Raw genomic sequence first — 24,187 nt, 5'->3', positions numbered from 1 at the left:
CAGTCGAAGCAAAATTCGTCCTGGTCCAGGACTCGAACCCGGGACCCATGCTGCCCCGGAAAGGCGGTGGACCCGCGTTCGAGTCCTGGACCAGGACAAACTTTTCTTCAAATGTGAGGCTTTTCTTTCAAGGAACCCATATGGGTTTCTTTTGTAACAATTGCTACGAACGGGTCGATGTCTGATTTTCCCTTTATCGAACACCCTCCTTGATTGATGTCAGCTATTGGCCAATAGCAGCCGTGCATGGGAATCTGCAACACTACAAAATAAAGCATCCAGAAAAGAGTGAGGAGCAGGCTTCTGTTGAAAAGAGAGCGTTCAAGAAATAGGTGACTTCGTGCTCCACTTGCGAGATCCATATGCTGCGCATGACTGCAAAACTTGGCCGAGATGTTCACAGCAGTGTATGCTATGTGCGGACTGCGTTTTTTTTCACCAAGCCTGAGGAGGTGGTTTAGGGCCCCTTTAATGGTGGCTGCGTGAAAAAAAGGTTTGCTAAAAAATTTACCCTGCATAACAAACTATCCCTCAACTTAGTGCTAACTTTTGGGAAAAAAAGTGATTTTATGCAAGCAAATACAGTAGATCTTTCTATGTGTTTCTACTTGTAACTTTGTTTCTTCTTTGTCTGCTTTTAATGAACTTCTTCAGGCTGCATGCCATAACTGCACTGCTGACATTCTCAAGCCATGCAGTGCACTTTGTGTCGGAGCCACAGACATAGAACAAGTTTCTTTTTTTTTCCAATAGCAGAGTTCATTCCCTTACTTGATGAACTAAAATGTATGTGAAATATTCAGAACAAAACAGTCATACTGAAGTAATTGAAAGGGGGGCACATAGTGCTTTCTATGCTCCCTTAGCATTACACAAGCTCTACTACACTGTATTTAATAGTCTCTTGTTCAGTGTCGTGCCGGTTGGACCAGTTACTTTTCATGAAGTACTATATACCTTTGACGGTATCTGATGGGCTTTAAATGTTCTTGCATCAGTAGCCAGCCTTCTATATACAGTCATCACCACAGAGATTAGATTTATAGGTCAGATTTACTGTTTCTTAACTTGGTAGGTACACAAATGGGGCAAAATGTTCTTTCACACAGAAAATTAAATCAATAAAAGATATAAGTGACTGATTGCTAAATGTGCAAAATTGGAAAACAAGACACCACACAAGAAGAAACACAGAAAGATCAAGCGCAGACCACCAATGGTTTCTTGGTAGTCTGCGCTCTATCTTTCTATGTATCTTTTCTTGTATGGTGCCGTTTCCCAATGTTGTGCATTTAGCAATCTGTCATTAGAATGAACCAACTAGCCCCTCAAGACATTTTAATTAAATATATCAATGTTAGTCATAACAGTTATTACCATTGCCTAAGTGTAGACCACTAAAGTGTGTGAAGGCAAGAGTTTCTATTTTTTTTACAGCTTCTTTCTACCACCAGGGGGTGGGAGGCTCACGTCATGGCCCAGAAAATATAATGCAAGGTGCAATGCACAGGCTGGTTATACTGAGAAAGAAACTTCCATTATATTTGTGCAAATAGGTATATTGGCGACCAAGTTCATAGGATAAGGCTAAAGGCACACCAGTTTACGTGTTTGGGAACTAATTGGTGACCCTGTGGGTTGCATCAGCCAAATAGGAGACCTTACATTAGAATATGCCTCAGTGGCAAGCTTCACTGTAGAACAAAAATTGTTATAGTTTAAACATGAGGGAGAGAGATTAAGGGAGCTGTAAGCCCAGCTATATGCAGGGCTTGCTACTTCAAATGAGGTGTTGACATGATGATAATATAAACAAAAACAATTCAAATGAGATGAGTGTTTCAATAAAAATGCAAAGAACAAGCAAAATAAAAAGGTAATTAAGCATACAGAAAGTCATCCTGTTCACTCAAAGACTGCTACCATATAATGTTTACCATAATTTACTAACCTTAAGTAATCAAAACAAAGGTAACACAAAGAAAGATGAAAAAATAAAAGGGCTGCCTGCACTGACCGTGCATTCGTCTATGTTCTTGCTGTGCATGAGTGCGCTCAAGAGCTGTTGTAGCTCTGTCCATGGTCTCCTTTGGCATTCGTGCTTGGCTATGACTGCCACCAGCTGACAAACTGCCAGGACAACTGGCTTTCTGTGTTTTGAGAAAGAGGCCCCAACACATACAGTGAACAACAAAGTTCAGTTTTAGTTTAAGCTGCGCACATTTATTAATGACATAAAGTCAAAATTACCAAACCATAAAGAAAGAAAAAGAGGCAAGATGCTAACAGAAGAAAGGGCAACTTCTCACCCTGCAACACAACAGACCATACAAGTCACAATGGCTGATTAGCTCATACAATTCAAAAGGTGCAATTAATTTTTAGATATGAATATTTCATAAACTGCAAGCAGTTCTGCATAATTAAAAGCTCAAGGGCCTACAGCTTTGATTTCAGTGACCTGCACACCTCAACTCCAAGCAGAATTTTTTAGCTTTTCTTATGTGCATTGAACAAAATTCCTGAAGCACGAACAGCTACTGTCCAAAGGAAGAAGTGTGCTTTATTGAAATTAGGAAGTAATACTTTGAATATATTAACACTTCAAAAGTGATAAGGCTTGGCTACAGATGACAAAACTGCATGTGGTGCATTTCTTACAGAAGCGATTTACTGAGGATACCGCAAATGCAGACACTGTGCACTACAACAAAATATGCAAAACTGATGACGTTTAAAAAACTATTTAAGGGACAAGGAGGAGGGGGAATAAGCAAAAACATGTTACACTATAGTCAACCCTTTTAAGGGTTATCGCTGTACATTTACAGCGATGGAAACAAGTCCCAAATGGTCCCAGATGCGCACATATGGTGGCAACAGAATGTTTGGAAAAACACGCCTTCTCGGAACTAAATGCTGCCTAATGTCACTCTGGGGGCACTGCAACCTCCTGTGACTTAAAAAAAAAAAAAGAAAACCTCATGTGCTGCTGTTTCTCGGCTACTGGCAGAACTGAATTTTCATGTTCTACGGTGGCTGCCACCATGGTGGTTTAGAAGTATTCCCAGGGTGGTATTCTGGACATTGTCAAATTCAGCCCATACTGTCAAATTTGCAATTTTGTCAGTTTTCATTGGAGCACAAGGGCTGATACGGCCTCTCTGAGTGGACCAAAATGTTGCCATTGCAGAATTTGAAAATGTCCGGAGTGGCACCCCCACTAAGCCCAGTTTACTGCAACATGATCTTGTCCACACTTTAAATTCGGCATTGTTGCACATGTAACTGAGTTATGGGCACTTCGAAAACTGATTGTTATCTCATTTCTTATCTTTGAAAGCGCTACTGTGAAATTTTCACCTGGAGGCTCTCCTGTTGGTGCAAGATTACTTTGTCGGCCCCTCGGCAGGACACATGATAATAATGGAAAATGAAATGGAACGATATAAAATATAGGCCCGCATTATTTAAAACCAATTTAAAACATAAAACCACAATGCGAGATTTTCATTACATTTGTCATGTATATATATATATATATATATATATATATATATATATATGCTGTTTGTCCATGCACGCATTGCAAAATATTTTGTTGATGCCATCTAAAAAGATATTTTCTTGTCTTGATTTTTCTGAAAATAAGTCCCTATGAGAATTAAAATCCGCAATAAAAGAAATTAAGGGACTATGGTGGGATGAACTTTTAGGAAAAAATGTGACCCTCAAAAGGTCACATTTGACCATCATCACGAGTGAAATGCTATTGTCCTTGGAGCATTCTACCCAAACCCTGCTATTCAGTACAGCCCTCATTTTGATAAACCACACAGTACACAGACTATCCCTACATAAAATGATCTGTTCTAAACCAAAAAGAACTGGTAGATTCTCTTAAGACAGTGCGAGTATTGGTGAGCACGCATGTTAAATGAAATTTCAACATTTCATTGTTTTTTTTTTTTTAGATGTAGTCGGCAAAGTTGTGAAGCCTCCTTGGCCTCACCTCTGTGCACAGCACGATGTCATACAGTCGCACACTGCACACTGCTAAAATCTGTTACTGCTGCAGGTAGCATGTTAATACATGGCATGTTACTTTTAACAGGTACACAGATGAGTCGGTGCAGCATAGTTTGATTTGACTACTGTTCTCACCAGCATTCACTCAATAATTACTAAACAAGAGTTGGTTACATGCAAGATGCTGCGGCTATCAAGACTCAACAAAAGTGTGTGCTCTATCATTGGCAGCTGACAATATGACAGTTGGGCACCACAATGAATGGTACACCTGTGTGCTAATATAACAGTGCTTTTCAAAAAGCTGCTCTGCTAGCCATGGGTGCATTTAGCCCAACCTTAGCTTACACATGTGACCAAGAGTATGTGGACTACGCCTTCCACTAAAAACGACTGAATTTATTTTCCACCTAGGCATATAGCCTAAACGTGACAAATAAGTTTGCTGTATGAGCACTGCACTATACCTGTAGATCTGAAGCTACATGCCTGTACTGCAAGAAAGCTTGCATTCTTCCAGAAATCCACAGTCCACATACTTTTGCTCACGGCTGTAAATACAAACAAGTGGAGCCATCTCAACTTGAAAGGTGCTTCTGAGGTGGTAACCCTTTATCTAAATGAGGTTTTGTAACGAGACATCAGACACTTCTTGTTGCAAAGTCTATGTGGTGAACAACAGTCAAGCCACAAAGTCTGGGAAATAGCCAGCACAGCTAATTTGCTGCTATAATGTTGAGGTTAGTACTTTAAACAACAAGTAATCTAGGCATGCTTAGGGATACAAAAGAGAGACATTGAAGTTAAGCTGGATTGGTAGACTACCCATCTGGAATGTCAAATAAGTCGGCCTTATTCTGAGCGGACACTTGGTAACCAAAAAAGGATGCATAAAAAAGAAGAGGGTGGCAACACTACTAAAAAACTCCCACACTCTCCAACATATCATAAATTGTGGCAGCTTCTGCTCAGTGCTACTTCATCGTTTATCAATAACGACTTCACTGTACTCAAACATAACCAGGTACTGAATGTAGCAGCATTTGGGGACCTCATTCCATAAAACAATGACTTAAACATGCAGAAATACTTCGAAAGTCATGATGTCAGACTGACGTGATTGGCATCATGCTTTGGGTGCCAAATTCGAAAATGAAATTCAACTCCCAAATTCAACTTCCATTTTTCTGCTAATAGTTGACCTTCTGCCAAAAAAAAAAAAAAAATTAAAGTATTAACTTTGAAAGATTGATACAGAAATCTACATTCATCTAACATTCCTTTAGTGTGCCTTTAATGTTTGCAGTGGATGTAAAGGTGCTGACCCCTTTTTTGTCAACTTATAGTCAAGCAGCAATTAGAATAACGAAATTTCAACACATTTGCAACTTTATTGCAGAGCATAATTATAACTAAGACATTTTTCATAGTTCACTTCTCCCCCTTAGGCTGGAGTACTTAAAGATGTAAGCATTACTTGCATAAAAAATTCAAGTGAGCAACTTTCTGATGAGTAAAATATACTAATTAACTGTAATTAAGACACATACTGCAAATGCAGCCTTGGGCTGGTATAATGTAAAACTATTCCAATCTGTTTTTATTCCAAATCTGCCATTAGCCCTCGGTGATAGGTCAGAATGGCTCGAGTACAGCCCATATGGGCGGGCACCATGCCCAAATGGGCAGAGCGTAAGTCATTTTGACCTATCACGGAGGGCTAATAGCCAATTTGGAACAAGAACAGATTGGAATAATTTTACTGAAGTCAGCACTAAGGCCAAGTCCACATGCAAAAAATCCCAAGAAAAACACTAGTTTTGAGACATCCACCTACTAAACATGCAACAAAATAAAGCAATGATCCAAATTATATCTTCAAGAACCTGTCATGTGCTACAGGGTGGTGTGAGAAAATACGGTGATGTTTCAGATATTATTTTCCTCAAAGCCCTTTGTTATGTGCTTTGTTATAATGCTTAAATGTTGAATATGAATGAAAAACAGTGCAACAAATGGGAACCATACTCTCGTTCAGTAGTAAGTCTTTGGAGAAGGCCACTTTTCAACCTGAAACAAAAAGGCAACACTTCAGTCATACTAGAATTATTATCTAAAATAAAATACACCCCAAGTGCCAAAACAGGGCATGGCATCAGATAAAAATGGGGAGGGGGATGCTTGAACCAGTGAAAGTGAAAAAAAAAAAAAAAAAAAGCAGCTCTGAAAGATACACTGCTACCACCATAATTAGGAATCTTCTCACACCTGTTTTACTCTGGGCCACATTATCTACTTCAGGTGCTGTGCCTATAATTTTACATGCCAAGATACCACCTCAGAACAACAAGTACTAATGAGAATAATAATTTTTAAAAATTCGCATTATGACACTTCTGATTCGACTTGCACTGCGAAACTGCTTAATACATAAGATGCACTTTAGAAGAAAGTGATGGAAGATGTCTGGATGGTTGCTGGTGGAACTAGTAATGTGTTCATGTAGTGGCGTCTCTTGTTTAATTGTATTTAACAGCAATCATTTAGAGCAGGTGAATTTGTGAGCTGGGCGTTTTCAAGTATACCGCACGTGAAATATAGCTGATCTGTTACTGCATCTGAAATATTAGATGTTTCAAGAGTGGAGTCCACATTTGCAGATGCAGTTAGACATAATGAAATTTTTTTTTACTTTCTAATGTGTTTTACTGCTGCCTGTCTCTAGTGATGACTGTATCAATAAAAGATGAAAACAAAACCTTCAAAAGACAGATGTAATTGGTGCCTTAAAGAGCAACTATGGCAACTTTTCAACCATGTAAATACTAAGCGGTTGTTTCAAACTTTCTCTGTGGCTCCAGTAAAATGTATAATTCTTCAATTTGCATAGGGGATACATAAATAATACTTCTGTCAGATGAGCAAATTTATTGCCACTTTAAGTGAATGCATTTCGTGTTCATTTGCATGCTGTCATATGGAAAGGTTTAGTGACTCTCTCTGGAGAACACACTTGCCTACAAGTGTGATCATCAGACTCGCTTCACTGCGTCAAAGCGTGTATAGACTCGATGGCAATGCTTCAAATATAAATAAAATAATAATCAGCAGACAGTCAGCGCTAATTCTGAAACCATTTCTTTTTTGTGATTTAATATGTTCCAAGTATTCCTGCTCATGAAAGCAATGCTTCTTCCTCTGCCAATGACATTTGTGTAGCCTTTTTAGGGCCAACGCTTCGACCACTGTCAGGACTTCCCAATGTGCAGTGCTTTGCTTGGGTGGTGGATGCAATGACGTCTGGTTTTTGTTTGTGACAATTGATCGTCTTAATGTTATTTTGCAAATATTGGCTAAAATAACAGGTATGTAATGTGCGATCTAAGTTACCCATCGACACTGCCATCAATTCCAAATGGCACTTTCTTTTCTCGTTTAGCAGTGTGCCGCCAAAGTGGCACTCGATGTGGTGAAGTGCACTAACTCCAAACATCACTAAATTTGCCTGTATGACTTCAGTATAACTTTAAGAAAGAAACCCTGAATCAAAACAACTACATCAGGAAGTTCGGAGAGCTCCTACATGTGACGTCAGTGATTATGTTAGAGCAGGCATGCACTGTGAACAAAACCTTAGTAGCACCATTTTAAGACAGTGTGTTGAACTGCAATAAATTTTTAACACCGTTGCATCACACAGCCATACTCTGCAGAAGAGTAAAACAAAAAGATTTTGCTATGAACAAACAAATCTCAGCTGAGTATTGATAAAAAGTCACCTTGATTAATTGGAATCCCTTAATCAATTAATAAGATTTGTGCCTACATGAATTAAAAATATGAAAACTGGTATTGGCAAACATACTTTAAACGAAAAGGGAAGCTCAGTACAAATCAACAGTTGCTTTTAACAAAATGTCAGGGACACTTTGTTAAGTGGGTGAGCATATCAGGCTCACCCACATGCAATCATATGTCTAGCTGTAGTGACGAAGAAACTTGTTAAATTTCTCTGGCAGACCCCATCACGAGACACGCAAGCCTTCTTACCCAAGCAGATAGGACTAACCGGAAAGCCTAACCAGAGGGTCTAAACGGAAAGTACTATAGTGTACAGCTGAGGTTTATGGACAGGGCATGACGGATACAACACAGCATGTCATGTTACTTCCTTTAAATTGCATCTGTAAATTAGGGCTGTTCGCTATATTAATCATGAACCACTAGCTACACCACTGTTGACTAAGTGGTGAGATTTAATATAGCATGCTTCCAGCTACTCAATTCCACTTATCAGGATAAAAATAAATTTGCTTAATAAGCAAGATTTCACTAGCATGTTGCCAATCACGCACTAGCAGCAGCAGCGGAGACTGGATTTTTTTCCCTCTGTAAGCTCGAAGTGCAGCACATGCAGTTGGCTTTTGTCCCGAGACAGCTGCAGGTCCTGCAGCATTCTTGTCACCTGAAGTTGTTCAATTCACATCAACATCCTAGCTAGTGGTTTCTCACTGTGATCCAGGTGCAAAACTAAAGCCGGAGCAAAGCTTGCTTGCCTTCTTGAACTCCCAGTGGCTTAGCGGCTGTGAAGTCATAACTGGCCGCACAACATGAACATGAGTTTTACCAATAAAGACATGAACACTGATGCATGAAATACATCAAGAATGAAGAAGTATAATATGAAAATTACATTATGCACACATAACTGAAGATAAATACAAGAACATTATAAGTAATGCAGAATAGTCTACAAATGTTGAGTGCAGTAACAAAATTACCCTCTGCTTCAAGGAGAACATGAAGACTACACATTGATAACCAAGGCATGAAAAACGATTCGAAGTCACCAAGGTGGCATAACCTAGGCTCATAAACTTACCCATTTTGTGTCTCTAATGACAGTTTCTTCCAGCCTCTTAAGCGGTACAACTTCTTCCGCAGAAGCACTGCCGAGTATTGCCGTACCTATACATAAACAGCACATAATTGCATACATTTAATTAAGTAATTAGAAACTTCTAAAGAGCTACATTATGGCAACTTCAGGTGCCCTCAAAGAACTGACACAATATTTCAAAGTTAAAGTACAGTCAACGACAAAAGTTTATGGACCACGGGATCTCGTAAAACATTGAATTTCTGAGCAGCCTATAAAGTATCCAGTAAAATCGTATATCATTATGTTGCTCTTGTACACTAGCAGCGGCTGGAAATGTGAACACCAGACTCCGTTGTGAGCTTGCGAATATACTGAGCTTTTTCTCAGATCCCGTGATCCGTAAAATTTTGTGGCGGACTGTACATACACTGCTCAACTCATCCGTACATGTGGACACCTTCAACCAAGTATAAATGGTCAGCAAAGGTTAGGACATTTTTTTATTATGACTTTAAATACTGTCCAAGCCACAGTGTCCTGTGAAATAGGCATCAACACAGTATGAACACAGCACATGATTCTAGCAAGCTCTTGTTTTCAGCATCGACCCACAGGTGAGGGATGGGGCATGGGAATATGCAAGTGCAGCAAACAGCAGACTAGCTTGTGCAAGCTTCATCTCAAGGCTGTTTTATTTCTTCATTACCCCCAACATGGGCCAAAGATAAACATTTTGTTGAATCTGTGCTGTTGCACGAAGCATAGATACCTACCCCTCCCATTCCCTTTGTTCACAGCAGCTCCTCTTACTGGTCTTATCATTTATAAAATGAGAAGGAACTTGAAGTGAGGCAGAGGGGAAGAACTGATTTGGTTGCACGGAAGATGACTTGATGTGCTCATGCACTCTTCATAATCTTCTTCATGGGGCATATGTGCACTAAGATGTCTGCATCATCTATCTGTCATATCACGTCATCCATTAGCAGCTACATTTACAAATGGGTCAGCAGCAGCATCACAGTGTTTTGTGGCGTGGAAACTTAGAGTGGTCATACTAATAAAGGAGGGCATAAGTAATTATTTCTGAAAGAGTGGAGACTATGCGGTTCTGTACAATGGTTGGTGCATCACTAAGTAATCATCAGAGGAAAACAATAGCTGTCAAAGTTTGCATCAGTACTACTTGAAAGGGATACTAAAGTTACCCATTAAGTTGAGCTGTAATAGCAAATTACTTTTCTACAATAGAAAAACACCCCCTCTTATTATGAGCAGAGCCTTGGTAAGCAAGAACGTTAAAGGGGTAAAAAAAAAAGAAAAAAAAAAGAAAATAGGACCGGGAGTGATGCCGGCCTGAAGTTCTCACACCAGTTTGCCATGGCATTAATGATTTTGACAGCCTCTGCCCAGGCCTAGTTAATAGTTCATATGGTAAAGAAGAACCATATTACATTCTAAAGGGGCCAAATACTCCACACAGCAAGTTTCAAAACATCTGTGGCATTGAAACAATGCAAATACGTGACTTTGACATGCATGAAATCACACTGACATATCAGCCCTTGGTATGTAATTTAAGAAGGGAAAGCTGGACCTCAATTTCCTCTGGCCATAATCAACATTTTCCTACCAAATATTGACAATAAATTTCTGAAGCCATAGTTTGTCTATAAAACTGATTTCGTGTTGCTCTTCAGTATCCCATTAAAGGGTCTCTGAAAAAAAAATTGTTTAAGTGCAGAATAATTATTTAGACAAAGCCGTCTCACAAAAACTATATCACAGCATGCTACATAAAAACTCACCTATTTCTCACTATTTCTCACCTATTGCATCCCCTTTCCCCTCCCCCAGTACAGGGTAGCCAACCGGAGATAATCTCTGGTTAACCTCCCTGTCTTTCCTTTGCCTTTCTCTCTCTCTCTCTCTGACCAACATGATTAATTTCATCATCTTCTCATGCCACAATTCTTCCCCCCGAACTTCGATACTGTATTGCTATGGCTACATTAAACCTACTAAGTACAAGTGTCTACGTCTTCACCTGCGACGGCTGATTCATTTTCATCTGTGGCAGAAGCGAAACATTGTGCTTGCACAAGGGACATAACTCTAAATGTTCACCCCTTACTGGGGTAATGTGCAGCGCTACAAACGTTCTGAGACAACCATCGGCCCAAGGTGGTGGTGATGTCCTTCAAGGGCTGGATCTTACCACGGTGTAACTTTTTTGCATGCTACATAAAAGTGTTTTTCTGAGCGTGAAAGAAGCCTGCAAATGCACGTGAAATTGCCGCGCGGCTGGCCGCTCGAGGAACATTACGTGTATTCTCGAGCTTCTTTCATGCTCGGAAAAACACTTATATAGCCTATATTGAGGAACAGAAAGCTGTACGAGAGTTTTTCATGTCGCTATACAATTTTCTTGTGGACATGTTTAATCTAATTATAATTGAGAAGGTGATTAATTAAGATTAATGTTATAATTAGGCAGAATGAGAAAAATAGTTTGAGTATCTTTAAGCAATGGCAAACATTACCTTCATTCTATCCAACTACGCGACATTTGCATATTTTTAAACTCTGGTTAAAGTTAGCTGGGACACCCTGCATAAAGACCAAATGCAACATCTGGCTACAGCACAGGCTTACAATAGGTTGTATGAAGAAAGCAACTTTTCCAAATATGACAAATATTCTACAAAGACACAAGTAAAATGATTTTGAAATGAGCTTACCTGAACATTCTCAGACATGCAAAGTGCATGGCAGAGGTGTTGCACAATGTTAGAATCTCTGTATGCTTCCTTGAGCTCCTGAGTTGCCTGTGTGCGAGCCAAATTGCAACATTATAACACTCATCCAGCGCAGTATGCCCACATAGCAAATCTACCATTTAAAACAAGTGCATTCATTTTCACTGAATTATGTTCAAAATAAGACTTTTGGTGCAGATATTGTGACTTCTAAATTTCCCACTATGTATTGCACCAGGCAGCACTACACAGACTGCGCCATTAGGACTGCACAGCATGGTCTGGCATTTGAATAGGCAGACAATAGGCCTCGTGCACTGCCAAGCAAGAACTGCTAAGGTGCTAGTCGACTGCACCTTTGATATAATGTTTATACATTCTGAACGCTTCCACTGTCCAATGCAAAGAGCCAGGATGCATCTATTGCTTTCGACTGTGATTAGGTGCATGTTCTAGTGACGACAATCATTGGTAAATCACGTCTGAGCCTTGGTATTTCACATATGTGAAGATTGCTTCAAGCATGAATACCACATTAATTGTTCTGTCCCAATGCCAACCAGCTGATCAAAGCTGCATAGTTTGACCATGTAAAGTAACAAATTTGTATACCCCATCTTTCACTATGTTAATTAGTACAGTATGTGGTACACTGGCTGCATATTTTGCTAAGCTAGCAATTGGCTGGCCAAGTCTTTTTATATGTGCATGTGCCATCCTTCAAACTCTTTGGATCATCATTTAGGCTCCTGCTACTCCACTTTGCAAAACTTTGAAAAGAATTTAGAACCTTACTTCAGCACCTATACATTCGGTGTTCATGGTAATTTCAAGCGCAACCATGATTTTAGGCACCTCGTGGCATTGCTTTCTCCTGCTTTTAGTATGGTTTTGCCAAATATAAAGCACTTTTTTTGGTGAGATGGGGTACAGGCAACTCTCAGCCAGGCTGACACTTTTCCTGCCATTTGGCAGTCAGTTAACAAGAAAACTTAAGCTAACACAGAAACAATGCCTGCAAAACAGGCACAGCCTCCAGGTAACCATGTAACCCTATGTGCCAAGCTGGGACAAGCACTGGCTAAAGAATCCTACACTATTAAGCACTAAGCAGATGTAGTTATGATTTCAGTAAAAAAGCAGAAGCTACATCTTGCGACACTTAATGCATGCTGGACAGCTCTTTAACCTCACATGGTCAGTGTGCATCTTGCCAGACCTTAATATTAATTAGTAGATTTCAGAGCACACCTACCAATGTGCTGTTAGTAAACCACAGTGTAAATATGAAAACGTCTGTATAAAAACCAAAAATACTACATCACAGAAGTGAAATTTTACATTTTATTTTCTCGCAAAACTGTGTAAAAAACTGTCACAGCTAAGTTTTATACATTGAAACTCAACAAAATCAACTACAAATGTGATTTAAACTGTAAATAAACCCATCTAAAAATATAAGTTCTGACAGGTTTGCATAAACATGACTGATCTGCACGCCATACAATTTAGAAAGCCAAGCTTAACTGCGTAAGATGCTATAGTTGTTAATTTTACTATACTTTCAATTTATACTATAATAACAAAGCTACAATCACGTAATGATGGTGCCTATGAACTGGGATACCTTCAGCTGCTTTCTTGGAAAGACCCTTAAAAGCACACATCATAGTTCCAATGTGATTACCTGGTAGGCCAACACTCATACATTAAATGCAACATAATTCAATGGTTACCAGAGGTACTTAGATGTGGATGCCTGGATGCCCCCTTAGAAAACTCGGAGGTAAATCTTCCTTACAGCAAGCAGTGCTAGGCTATCTCTCTCTCTCTGTTTTTTTTTTGTCGTGAACACAGTTGTATATATTGCTGTTCATGAGAAAATATGTTATTTGGTGATTACAGCCACCTAGACCATCTATGAAGATGCGTGGTTGGTATTCGTAACAGTAGCTGATTAATTTCCCAAACAACATTAGCATAAATGTAACAATGGCAACATAAAAACACCACCCATTGTGAATGACTCATAGGGATGCTTGTACATAGCATAAGGATTGAAAAATGTAAGAAGCTTTATTATACCTTTGCCCTTTGACAACTTACTGTGTGGCAACTTACAGTCAGTAATACAGGCTTTTTACCAGTGTTAAATTACTTCTACAAGTGGTCCCAGGTGACAGGCTGACTGAACAGTTTAACTGCTGAATAGACAAAAAGCTGGATTTATATTAAGAATGTACCTTTGAATGAGTTAAGCATGCTGTTTTGAATGGTGCAGTTTCTGTGATTGGGTTTTGCGTAAAAATTGCAGTGTCACAGGGGACACTTTCAATCGTGATCGAGCCTGACCAGGATCGAATTTGTAAATTGCGATTGGCAGATTGGCTCCTTTGCACAAGCTGCAGAAGGGAGCCAATCCTGGTTAAGAAATTTGATGCCACTCGCCAACATTACAATCAAAAGTGTACTGTGTGACTTGGGTATTAGGCAGCCCACGGTTGACAGGCAGAAGCTTGAATTTTGTAACTGTATAGAAAATGTGGCTTCTTCAAAACCGCAAAGGTTAATTGGCTGAGTTTTATGGTTCACATACATACTAAGCGTAATTTTGCAATGCACAGTCCTTACATACCACAAGCAGAACCAGTCCCTAGCAAGCAATGTGCCACACAGCATACACTGCAATGTGCCACACCCAGCAGGAGCAGCTTTCCTGGCTCATTTTACACTTTGGTCACGAAATCAGGAGCACAAACTATCCTCACACAAACCTCACGAATGGAATCGCTATCTGGAAACCATTCTGCTGATGCTTGATTTCACCTGCCAAATGTAGCAACATGTACCAGTGCTTCTCAATATGACATTAGTACTGGTTTTTGGCGCTTTTGATGTGACCAAGGTTTCAACCCCCCCCCCCCTTTTTTGTGACAAGCATATGACCAAGCAGAGCGAGTCACTATGCATGTCTCGGCAATAGTGAACATTAAGAAAAAATTGGAGTCCCTTGATGCCTTCAACAGTACCTATTATAGCTTTAACAGAAAAAAAAAAAGTTCACACCTACAAAGCACTGCCTTGGAGCAAACAATGTGTAGCAGTAATGCCAGGGCGTGGGTTGAGATTCTCGTGTCTTTTTCAGGTTCCAGCTGACTTAAAATATTTTCCTTGTGGGCCTAGGTTTCATATTATGGTAAATCGTATCACAGACACACATAGTGACAGAAAATGTGACGACACATGAACATCTTTTCTGCTTTTCAGTGTGCCTGCACAATTCTAGGTTTCATGTTTTTGGCATTGTGCTTGCGCCAAAACAGTACAGCGATGTGCAGTTGGTGCACCATTTGTTGCGGACATTTAAGCACTTCGTGCCAGGTGACACACACACACACACACACACACACACACACACACACACACACACACACACACACACACACACACACACACACACACACACATTTCGGTGACAAAGTTGCAACGTGATGACAGTCAATTTCTAATAATTACTGAAATTGCTATTTGTCAGAGAGGACAAATACAGCAAAAATTGATAAGTATATTACCACCTACATGCTGCTGTTCTCTAGACTGCAGAGTGCCTTCACAACTGTGACTAACACTGCAAACTACACAGGTAACATTGTTTGCACGTCTGCTAGATCAGCGAAAGCAGTGCTTATGATTGCATGCGTGGAAAGCTAAAAAATAATCACGGTGCGAGAACAATATATATCAGATCAGTGTTTTAACACAAGTAACAATAACTATTCGTAACGCGCTTTCATTCTACTAAAACGAAACCTTCGTTCGTATGGAAGGCAGGAGGGCAGGGGCACCACACACAGCTCAGAGTACGTGAACTCCGCTCGTTTGTAATAAAAATGTAGGAAATGAAAAAAAAAAAAAAAGCGAAAGCAGGTTACATTGGGCGACTTTTAACCGTTAAACGAGAACAGAAGTCACATCAAGCCTTTTAATAGGCGTTTCAAAGGATAGGGAACAGCGATTCTTCAAATTTCCTATTAGCGTTTTTGCCTGTCTTAACGCACGTGGGACATGTGCGTGTGACATGCGCTCGTATGCTTAAACACAGTTAACTGCGCCAAGAGAAGTGACCAAGATGGGTGCTTATTTAGGACATTTCAACGTGGATTCGGTGAAGAATTCCGGCATATTTTGCAAAAAGTAACGTACCTGAGCAATCACAGCATTGTCAGGGACCAACAAGCGCAACAAAATGCTCTCGAGGGAGGCTGCCATGTTGACTGGCAGCTCGTTGCGCCACAAGTGACGGTTATAGGAGATTCAAAGCTATTAGCAACGCTAAGGCGTTACGCTAGACTGCTTGTTAAAAGTTGTGTCGCTCTACATAGAGTTTCCTGTCGCTCTAGACCTGCGCCACACTACGATACGGTGGCTGCTAGACCGGCTAGGCTACTAGACTTATGACTAGACCACGACCTACTGAACTCCAGACCTGCACAGATCTCCCTCTCCAGCACGCCTGGTCTAGTTCGCCCCTTTTGCCGCTAGGGAAAGAACGTACGAGCAAACTGGCGCTAGTTATAACCTGCTCGCTGTCGTCTGCTTCTGCGTTCTGTTCAGCGCTTGTCTTGCCATTTCGGCAGGCACAGAGCGCTTCTATTGGCGGTAAATGAATAAATTCACAAATATACAAAAGAAGACATATTTACGAATGCTTTGCGTTTTAATAGTGAAACTAGAAGAGGAGGAGCGGTGCAAGAAATGTAAACAACGAGCATAGGTGGCCGCTGCAATGCTAGATCGACAGCATAAGTTTCCCTTTCCTAGCCTCCGTAAGAGACTGGAAAAATTGTTTTAAAAAATTCATAGGATAATCTAGCCTTTTTTAGTTGATTACAGACAGCCTAATGTCGTAGATGACATTAGGATTTGCTGCTGTGTGCCGTAGTGAAAGGCAGATGATCTAGTAAAAGTATTCACGAGTAAGTCCTCCGCCCGATATGTGCAATAGGTTGATCGATTCTGTTTCAAGGGAAGGTGAGCACATCTTGTTTTTAATGTCGTTGGATGTCTAGCTCAGTGGAAAGCTTGCAAAAAATTAAGCGATCCCAGTGCTAAACGTGCTGCACTGCAGGCCTTAAAGATCGTGTCACGGAACTCTTTTCAAATTGTAAAGCTAGCTTTTCTGCGTGGTACGGCGGCAGCATAACGTTGGTGCTTAAGAGGAAGCTTTAGCTCGAGTGCTCCTATCTAAATACATGTAAAAGGAGAATTCGTTTTTCTCGGCAACCACTGCACCAATTTTGACGAGATTTGTCGCATTTAAACGAAAAACATAGAATCTAGTGACTGTTGGTTTCGAATTTTTGAGTTAGATTGTGAATTTTTTTATTAAAAATTGGCAAAAATCGGAAATTTTCAAAAAACGAAACTATCAAGTTTACAACTCTGTAACTTAACCACTAAAAATGATAATACAATTCTGTGAATTGCATCTAATAGTACATCTAAAGCGGACAAAATTGATATGTTGCACATGAATATGAAAAAATTTAATCATAGGGAAATACAACTTTTGCAAAACCGTTGTAACCAACGTAACAAATTCACGTAAGATATAAAATGACGTATGGAATTTGTCCGCTTTGAATGATCTAATGAATGCCGTTTACAGAACCACGATATCAGTTCTTGATGCAGAGCTATGAATTTGTAAACTTCGTGATTCTATATTTTTCAAACGGTCAAATATTTTAAAATCGTTTTAAGAAAATTCAAGCCCTAAATCGAAATTCCGCTTCCAACAGTCACTAGAATTTAACTTTCTCTCTCAAATGCGGCAAATTTCATCAAAATCGGTCCAGGGGTTATCTCATAAAAACGTTTTTGCGTTTTACATGTATTTGAATAGGCCGCGTCGGAGTTGGGCCCGAGCTAAAGCTTCCTCTTAAGATACGTACGCAGTGAAGCTGTGTGCATAATTCACATTTTGAACTCGCGACGCATTCACGGACAACTTTTAAGATCGAGTTAAAATGAGTGGTAATCGTTCTGTCGTCGAACATTACGGTGGCTTCAAGTTTCTAAAGAGCGCAGAAGCGAATTTTACAACGTGTACAATGAAACTGTTGTGTACGTTGCGAACTCTATACACAATGTGATTTATAATAATCTGCTTGAAAAAGGCAATAGGAGCGGTTATTTAACGCTATTTTAGAGAGCAGCGGACTACATGCTCCGACATTTTTTAGGTTCGGGCAGTCAACTTTTGGAGCCAAGTAACCGATCAAAGCCTTGTGACATCACTGTCACTGTGTTAGCAGAAATCATCAACTAGAGAAGCAGGTCGTCACAACACAACAGCTGCCGTACGAATTACAACGCCGCACAGCCGCCCACCGCGTAGCAGACGAACAGGTTATAAAAGCGCCACCTACGGCCGTCGGTTGAACGAAAGTGGGCGCAAGCTGCTCCCATAGAAGCCGGATATCTGTGCAGGTCTGGAGTTCCAGTAGGTCGTGGACTAGACGGTCAACGCAACAGGCTACATTTACCGTAGCGCGCCGCCGCCGGATGAGGCAAAAATTTTTGCAACTTTCATAGAGCGTGTGACAGTCTAATTTCTCAAAAACAATATTTAGCGGTATTTTCGAGGCACACATTTATGATAAGGTATTTTAATTTCGTACAACATAGTACGTCGCCTCCTTGACCAGACGACACGCGTTCTCGGTGCACGATTTTAGTAAACTCCGATTAGATGCTGCAGGTAACGTCATAAATTTGTCAACAGCTGGTACTGAAGTGAAAGGATGGATTGATTTATTCGTTGATCCATTCAGTTCAACGATGGGAAGCAACGTGAGACGCCGCAAGGGCTTTGAAGTAACTAAGACAAGCTAGGGTTTTAAATGCGAAGCATTTCTTGGCGAACATTTGCCACTTTGACAATATCTATCTAGCAGCCTATGTCTTGGTGCTCTCACGGTCGTTTCGTTAACTTGGTATGTACCAAAATTAGCATAGTGTGACAAGAGTGTAGACGAACATGAATGATCGCGGTCATAACACGAATATCATGACGTGTGTCATGTAGGTCATGAAACAGCCGTCTACGTCTTGGTATGTACCAAAATTGACATATTATGACAAGAGTGTATGACAAAAACAAATGATAGGTCATGACTGGAATATCATGATATGCGTGTCATGTAGGTCATGAAACAGCCACCTACGTCTTGATATGTACCAAAATCGGCATAGTATGATAAGAGTATGACCAAAATGACAGGTCATGACATGCGTGTCATGTAGGTCATGAAACAGCTGCCTATACGTCTTGGTGCTCTCAAGGTCGTTTCGTTAAGAGGAAGCTTTAGCTCGGGCCCAACTCCGACGCGGCCTATTCAAATACATGTAAAACGCAAAAACGTTTTTATGAGATAACCCCTGGACCGATTTTGATGAAATTTGCCGCATTTGAGAGAGAAAGTTAAATTCTAGTGACTGTTGGAAGCGGAATTTCGATTTAGGGCTTGAATTTTCTTAAAACGATTTTAAAATATTTGACCGTTTGAAAAATATAGAATCGCGAAGTTTACAAATTCATAGCTCTGCATCAAGAACTGATATCGCGGTTCTGTAAACGGCATTCATTAGATCATTCAAAGCGGACAAATTCAATATGTCATTTTACATCTTACGTGAATTTGTTACGTTGGTTACAACGGTTTTGCAAAAGTTGTATTTCCCTATGATTAAATTTTTTCATATTCATGTGCAACATATCAATTTTGTCCGCTTTAGATGTACTATTAGATGCAATTCACAGAATTGTATTATCATTTTTAGTGGTTAAGTTACAGAGTTGTAAACTTGATAGTTTCGTTTTTTGAAAATTTCCGATTTTTGCCAATTTTTAATAAAAAAATTCACAATCTAACTCAAAAATTCGAAACCAACAGTCACTAGATTCTATGTTTTTCGTTTAAATGCGACAAATCTCGTCAAAATTGGTGCAGTGGTTGCCGAGAAAAACGAATTCTCCTTTTACATGTATTTAGATAGGAGCACTCGAGCTAAAGCTTCCTCTTAACTTGGTAGGCTCGCCGCACACGGCTTCGCATAATATCGATTGCCACAGGTCGTGGGATCTGCCGGCTTTTTTAACGTGCATCCAAAGCGCGATACACGAAACGAGCTTAGCAAAAATTTCAATGCATATGTCTAAAAAATTGTATTTTATATGTAAAATATTTGTTGATGATGTGTGGTGTTTTATGGCGCAAGGGGTAGTAATGGCCAAAGAGCGCCATGACACATGGTAATATTAACGATGTATTGCGGATGGCATGGACAATGAATTCCTCATGGTAGATGTGACATGGCTGTAAAAGGGCATAAAACAATGCTGTATATGGCGTAAAACATATAGGCACTAAAATAATGACACTGACTAGCTAGTGATGTGGGTTATGGCAATTGGGTTTCGTTAAAAACATGATACAAAAAAAAAACATAACAGTGTCAAAAGTGCTTCAAAAGAGCTTTTCTTACAAGGGCTGCTTGGCCCTTGCGCCACAAAACACTATATTCATCATCATTATACGAGGGCTGTTAATCAGGTGCTCAAATTATCTGGACAAATGATTTCCAGGGTGTCCATTTCAGCTAAAAACTCTAAGGCGATTTAGAGATTAAAAAGTGGTTCATTGCTAAGAAAAAATGCCGGGTGCAGAGGTATGGTTTCGCATATACAGAAGGGAAATACTTTTTCTTATCTGCTTCTATTGCAGGGCATTGAAAAATAATATGGAGAACTGTGAGATTATTGCCGCACTTAACAAGTAGGAGGATCGCTGCCAATCAAGAGGTAAGAATGAGTACTCTAAGTGTGTTCTATTCTTAATTGGCAAAGAAATACTTCCTTATATCGTGCTAATTTTCCAGTTATCCAGTTTCCTAGTTTTCGTTTTATCACATGCAGCTTATTCATTACTTGGGTATTCCATTGTCCTTGTCAATGCTTTCTTAGCTTACGGCGTAGAAAAGACTTGAGGACTGTGGAAAGGATAGGAATGTTTGCATCTGTGTCGCTATAAGTCACTGACGCAGCGTTTTCGTCAGCAGCTTCATTGCCTTTTATACCTTTATGAACAGCAACCCAGCATATGACAATCACTTGATTGTACATATATGCGGAGCACAACAAACTGTACAGCTTATTAAAAACTGAGTTCTTATGTTTTCGTGGAATAATTAGAGCTCTGACTACACTTAATGAATCTCTAAACAGAATAGTTCTAGCGAGATTTGTGAGCCTTCTTTTGGGTAGCCGAGGTTATAGCGTAAATTTCCGCTGTAAAGATACTTGTGTGTCGATTTAGTGCCCGGGATGTTGAAAATGAAGGTCCTTGAGCGGCGTAAGAAAGACCAGCAGAGGACTCGGAGGCATCTCTATAATATTCTGTACAGGAGTACTTCTCCTGAAGTTCACGAAAATGGGAGTGTATATGTGCTTCCGGCGCACGCTCTGATATTTATACAAAAAAGACGGTGCATTGAATGGTCTGCCATTCCCACGAGAGGGGGGGGGGAGGGAGGGAAGTAGGTGAGTGGGAGCCATTAGGACATTCTTTAGAAATGGGACGCCTGTTTTTTCTGCCAGTGCTATCAAATGCAGGTTCAATGGAGCCCTAATACCTGGGCGCTTGAGAAATAGCCTGGCAGTAGAGACGTCACGAATAGATGAGTGACATGGATGCTCCACATCTGATTTAACCTTGAGAGCTTAGGAAAAACTTAGATATGTCCTTTGGATATGTAATGACCATTCATTAGATTCCACATACAGGCTTCCTACGGGACTTGTCTTGAAAGCACCTGTAACCATAGGCGTGTACCTAAGTGGTGAATGGGATCTAGCATCGTCAAAGCACTAGGCGCAGCAGAGCTATACACTACAGCTCCGTACTTGACGCGGGACCGTACAAGGCTTTTGTAGAGGCTCAAAAGGCATCTCCTGTCACTTCCCCAAGATGTGCTGGACAAGAGCTTCAGTAAATTCATTGTCTTCAGTCACCTCACTCTCAGATACCTGAGGTGGGGAAGAAATGTTAGTTTGGAGTCTAAGACAATTCCTGAAAAAATATGTTCGTGGCTGACAGATAGCCGTTGCCCATTAAGATAGCGGGGTCAGGCGGTATACCACTCTTTTACGAGAATAGAACGCACGTGCTTTTTTGAGGGTTCAATTTAAATCCATTCTCCTCAGCCCACTTAGATAATTTGTTTAGGCCAAGCTGTACATGTCACTCACAGATATAAATATTACATGATTTAAATCCTATTTGTATGTCATCCACATACGCAGATTAGAACATTGTGCATGGTATGACCCAACATAGGGAATTCATTTTTGCAACGAATACGGTGCAGCTCAGTACACCACCTTGTGGTACACCCGTTTCCTGTGTAAATGGACGAGATAACACATTAACAACCCTGACACGGAACGTGCGATTAGAGAGAAGCTTTGAACCATGTTCAAGAGGTTGCATCGGACACCCATACCATCCAGATCGTGAAGAATTCCAAAACGCCAAGTTGTGTCGTATGCCTTCTCCATATCTAAAAATACCGATAATAAAAACTGGTTATCTTGGGTACTAGGCGCGAACGCAAACACGACACAAGGAAGGAGACGGGACAGAGCGCCACTTACAACTGCTTTATTCGGATGCACATCACACACTTATATACCCGTCTTAGACGCAAGGAACGCAATCACATCAATATTAATATGGAAGCGAACTGGTTAAATATTTCTTTTCAGCCATATATAAAGATATTGATGGGTCGCTGACGCACATGCTTCCTTTCTTTCCGATAAAGGAAGCTTCAATTACTTCCCGAGCTTTTTTATCTCTACACTTTGCTAGAATCCGCGCCCCCGCAAAACATGGCTCACATGAGCGTGACGGACAGGACTTAATGTGCTTGGGAATGTTTGGCCCTTCTTTATCTTGCTCTAAATTTCTTTCATGTTCCCTAATTCGGTCGTTAACGCAGCGCCCAGTTTGCCCTATGTAGGAGCGGCCGCATGAGAGGAAGATTTCATTTCGTACACGACACCTTCGGCGCACTTCATAAACGGTCGCCCATGCTTGGTGCCGCATCCATTTTTATCGTCTCGTATTCTTTCGATACTGTGGTGGTGCCCTATGTACACGAGATGGCCCACAATTTAAAGAAAGTTGCTAGCAGACATGGGGTGCCGCTTGTGTTTTCAGCCCCCAAAAGGCTAGGAAGCCTTTGTTCTCGTATCGTATCAAATACTTGACTCCTGCAAGGAGTCAAGTATTTTGTTGCTTTCAAGATAATGGATCAGGCGTCTGTTTACCATTTTCTCAAAGAGTTTCCATAAGCAGATTGTCAGGGCTATAGACCCGTAGCTGCTGGCCGAAGACGGATCCTAGCACTCTTTGAGAATAGGAATTATGACCGCTTGCTTACAGGTAGATGGAATATAGCTTGCAGAGAATATGGCGTTAAAGAGTGCTAGTAGTGTTTTGTGTACTTCGGGGTGTAAGCATTCGATCATCTCGTAAACTATTCGATCGTTTCCTGGAGCCGATTTATTGCAGCAATTTAGTGCATCCTGAAATTCCACCATGTTAAATGGACAGTTGTAAGGTTCATTTCTATTTCCTTTCCGATCCAGAAGCTGTTGCTCTGCTTGTCGCTGGTATCTCAGGATTGTATCTGAGTGATGGGATGAACTAGAAATGTACTGAAAATGCGCCCCTAGAGAGTCAGCTTGGTCCTCAATAGTGCTTCCTTGTGTATTTGCTAAAGGTAAAGGATGAGTTTCGCGGCGTTTTATTTTGTTCACCCTGTTACAGGCTTTTCGTGCGCCTGTATTTGAATTGATGCTACCGATGTATTTTCCCCAACTTCCCCGTTTAGCGCGGCGGCGTGTTCTTCTACCTTGTGACTTTATTTTCTTGAAGCTGATCAAGTTCTCCGCAGTTGGAGAGTCGCGAAAGTGACTCCAAGCCTTGTTTTGATTTCTACGAGCTTCGTTACACTCTGCGATCCGCCAGGGAATACGTTGTTTGGGGGGCGATCCATTTGCTTCGGGGATACATAGTGAAGCAGCCTGAACAATAAACGCTGTCAGATATGACGCTGCATCATCAATAGGAAGTGTAGAGATGTCTTCCCAGGTCATGCGTATGAGTTCTTTATAGCGTTTCCAGTCGGCTGACTCGACTTTCCAGTCGGGGACGCGTCGAGAGCACTCATCACCTTTTGTTAACTTTATGACAAACGGAAAATGGTCGCTCCCATATGGATTCTTAATCACGTTCCACTCTAGATACGGCACGAGTGTACCTGATGCAATGCTTAAATCGATAGATGAGTATGTTTTGTTCGCCACGCTATAGATTGTAGGCTCTTTATTATTTAGTAAGCATGCACCTGTAGTGAGGAGGAAGTTTTCTACTAAGCGTCCTCTGGC

General features: G+C 40.6%; 1 protein-coding gene across 1 annotated transcript in view; it reads right to left on the bottom strand.

The window, feature by feature from the left end:
- LOC142590007 (importin-4-like) overlaps positions 1-16,115 on the bottom strand; it is a 114,117-nt gene extending 98,002 nt beyond the window's left edge. Inside the window, exons 1-5 of the mRNA XM_075701815.1 lie at positions 15,874-16,115; positions 11,653-11,739; positions 8,912-8,997; positions 6,058-6,099; positions 2,018-2,150 (exon numbers count right to left, since the gene is read on the bottom strand). Coding sequence (XP_075557930.1) covers positions 2,018-2,150; positions 6,058-6,099; positions 8,912-8,997; positions 11,653-11,739; positions 15,874-15,939 — 414 coding nt within the window. The 5' untranslated portion in view covers positions 15,940-16,115. The remainder of the gene's footprint in view (positions 1-2,017; positions 2,151-6,057; positions 6,100-8,911; positions 8,998-11,652; positions 11,740-15,873) is intronic.
- Positions 16,116-24,187: the final 8,072 nt, after the last annotated feature.

Source organism: Dermacentor variabilis, chromosome 1 (genome assembly GCF_050947875.1).
Source record: "Dermacentor variabilis isolate Ectoservices chromosome 1, ASM5094787v1, whole genome shotgun sequence".
NCBI classification, from domain to species: domain Eukaryota; kingdom Metazoa; phylum Arthropoda; class Arachnida; order Ixodida; family Ixodidae; genus Dermacentor; species Dermacentor variabilis.
Note: the sequence above shows the minus strand (reverse complement) of the source record. Positions and strands in the feature narration are given on the sequence as shown.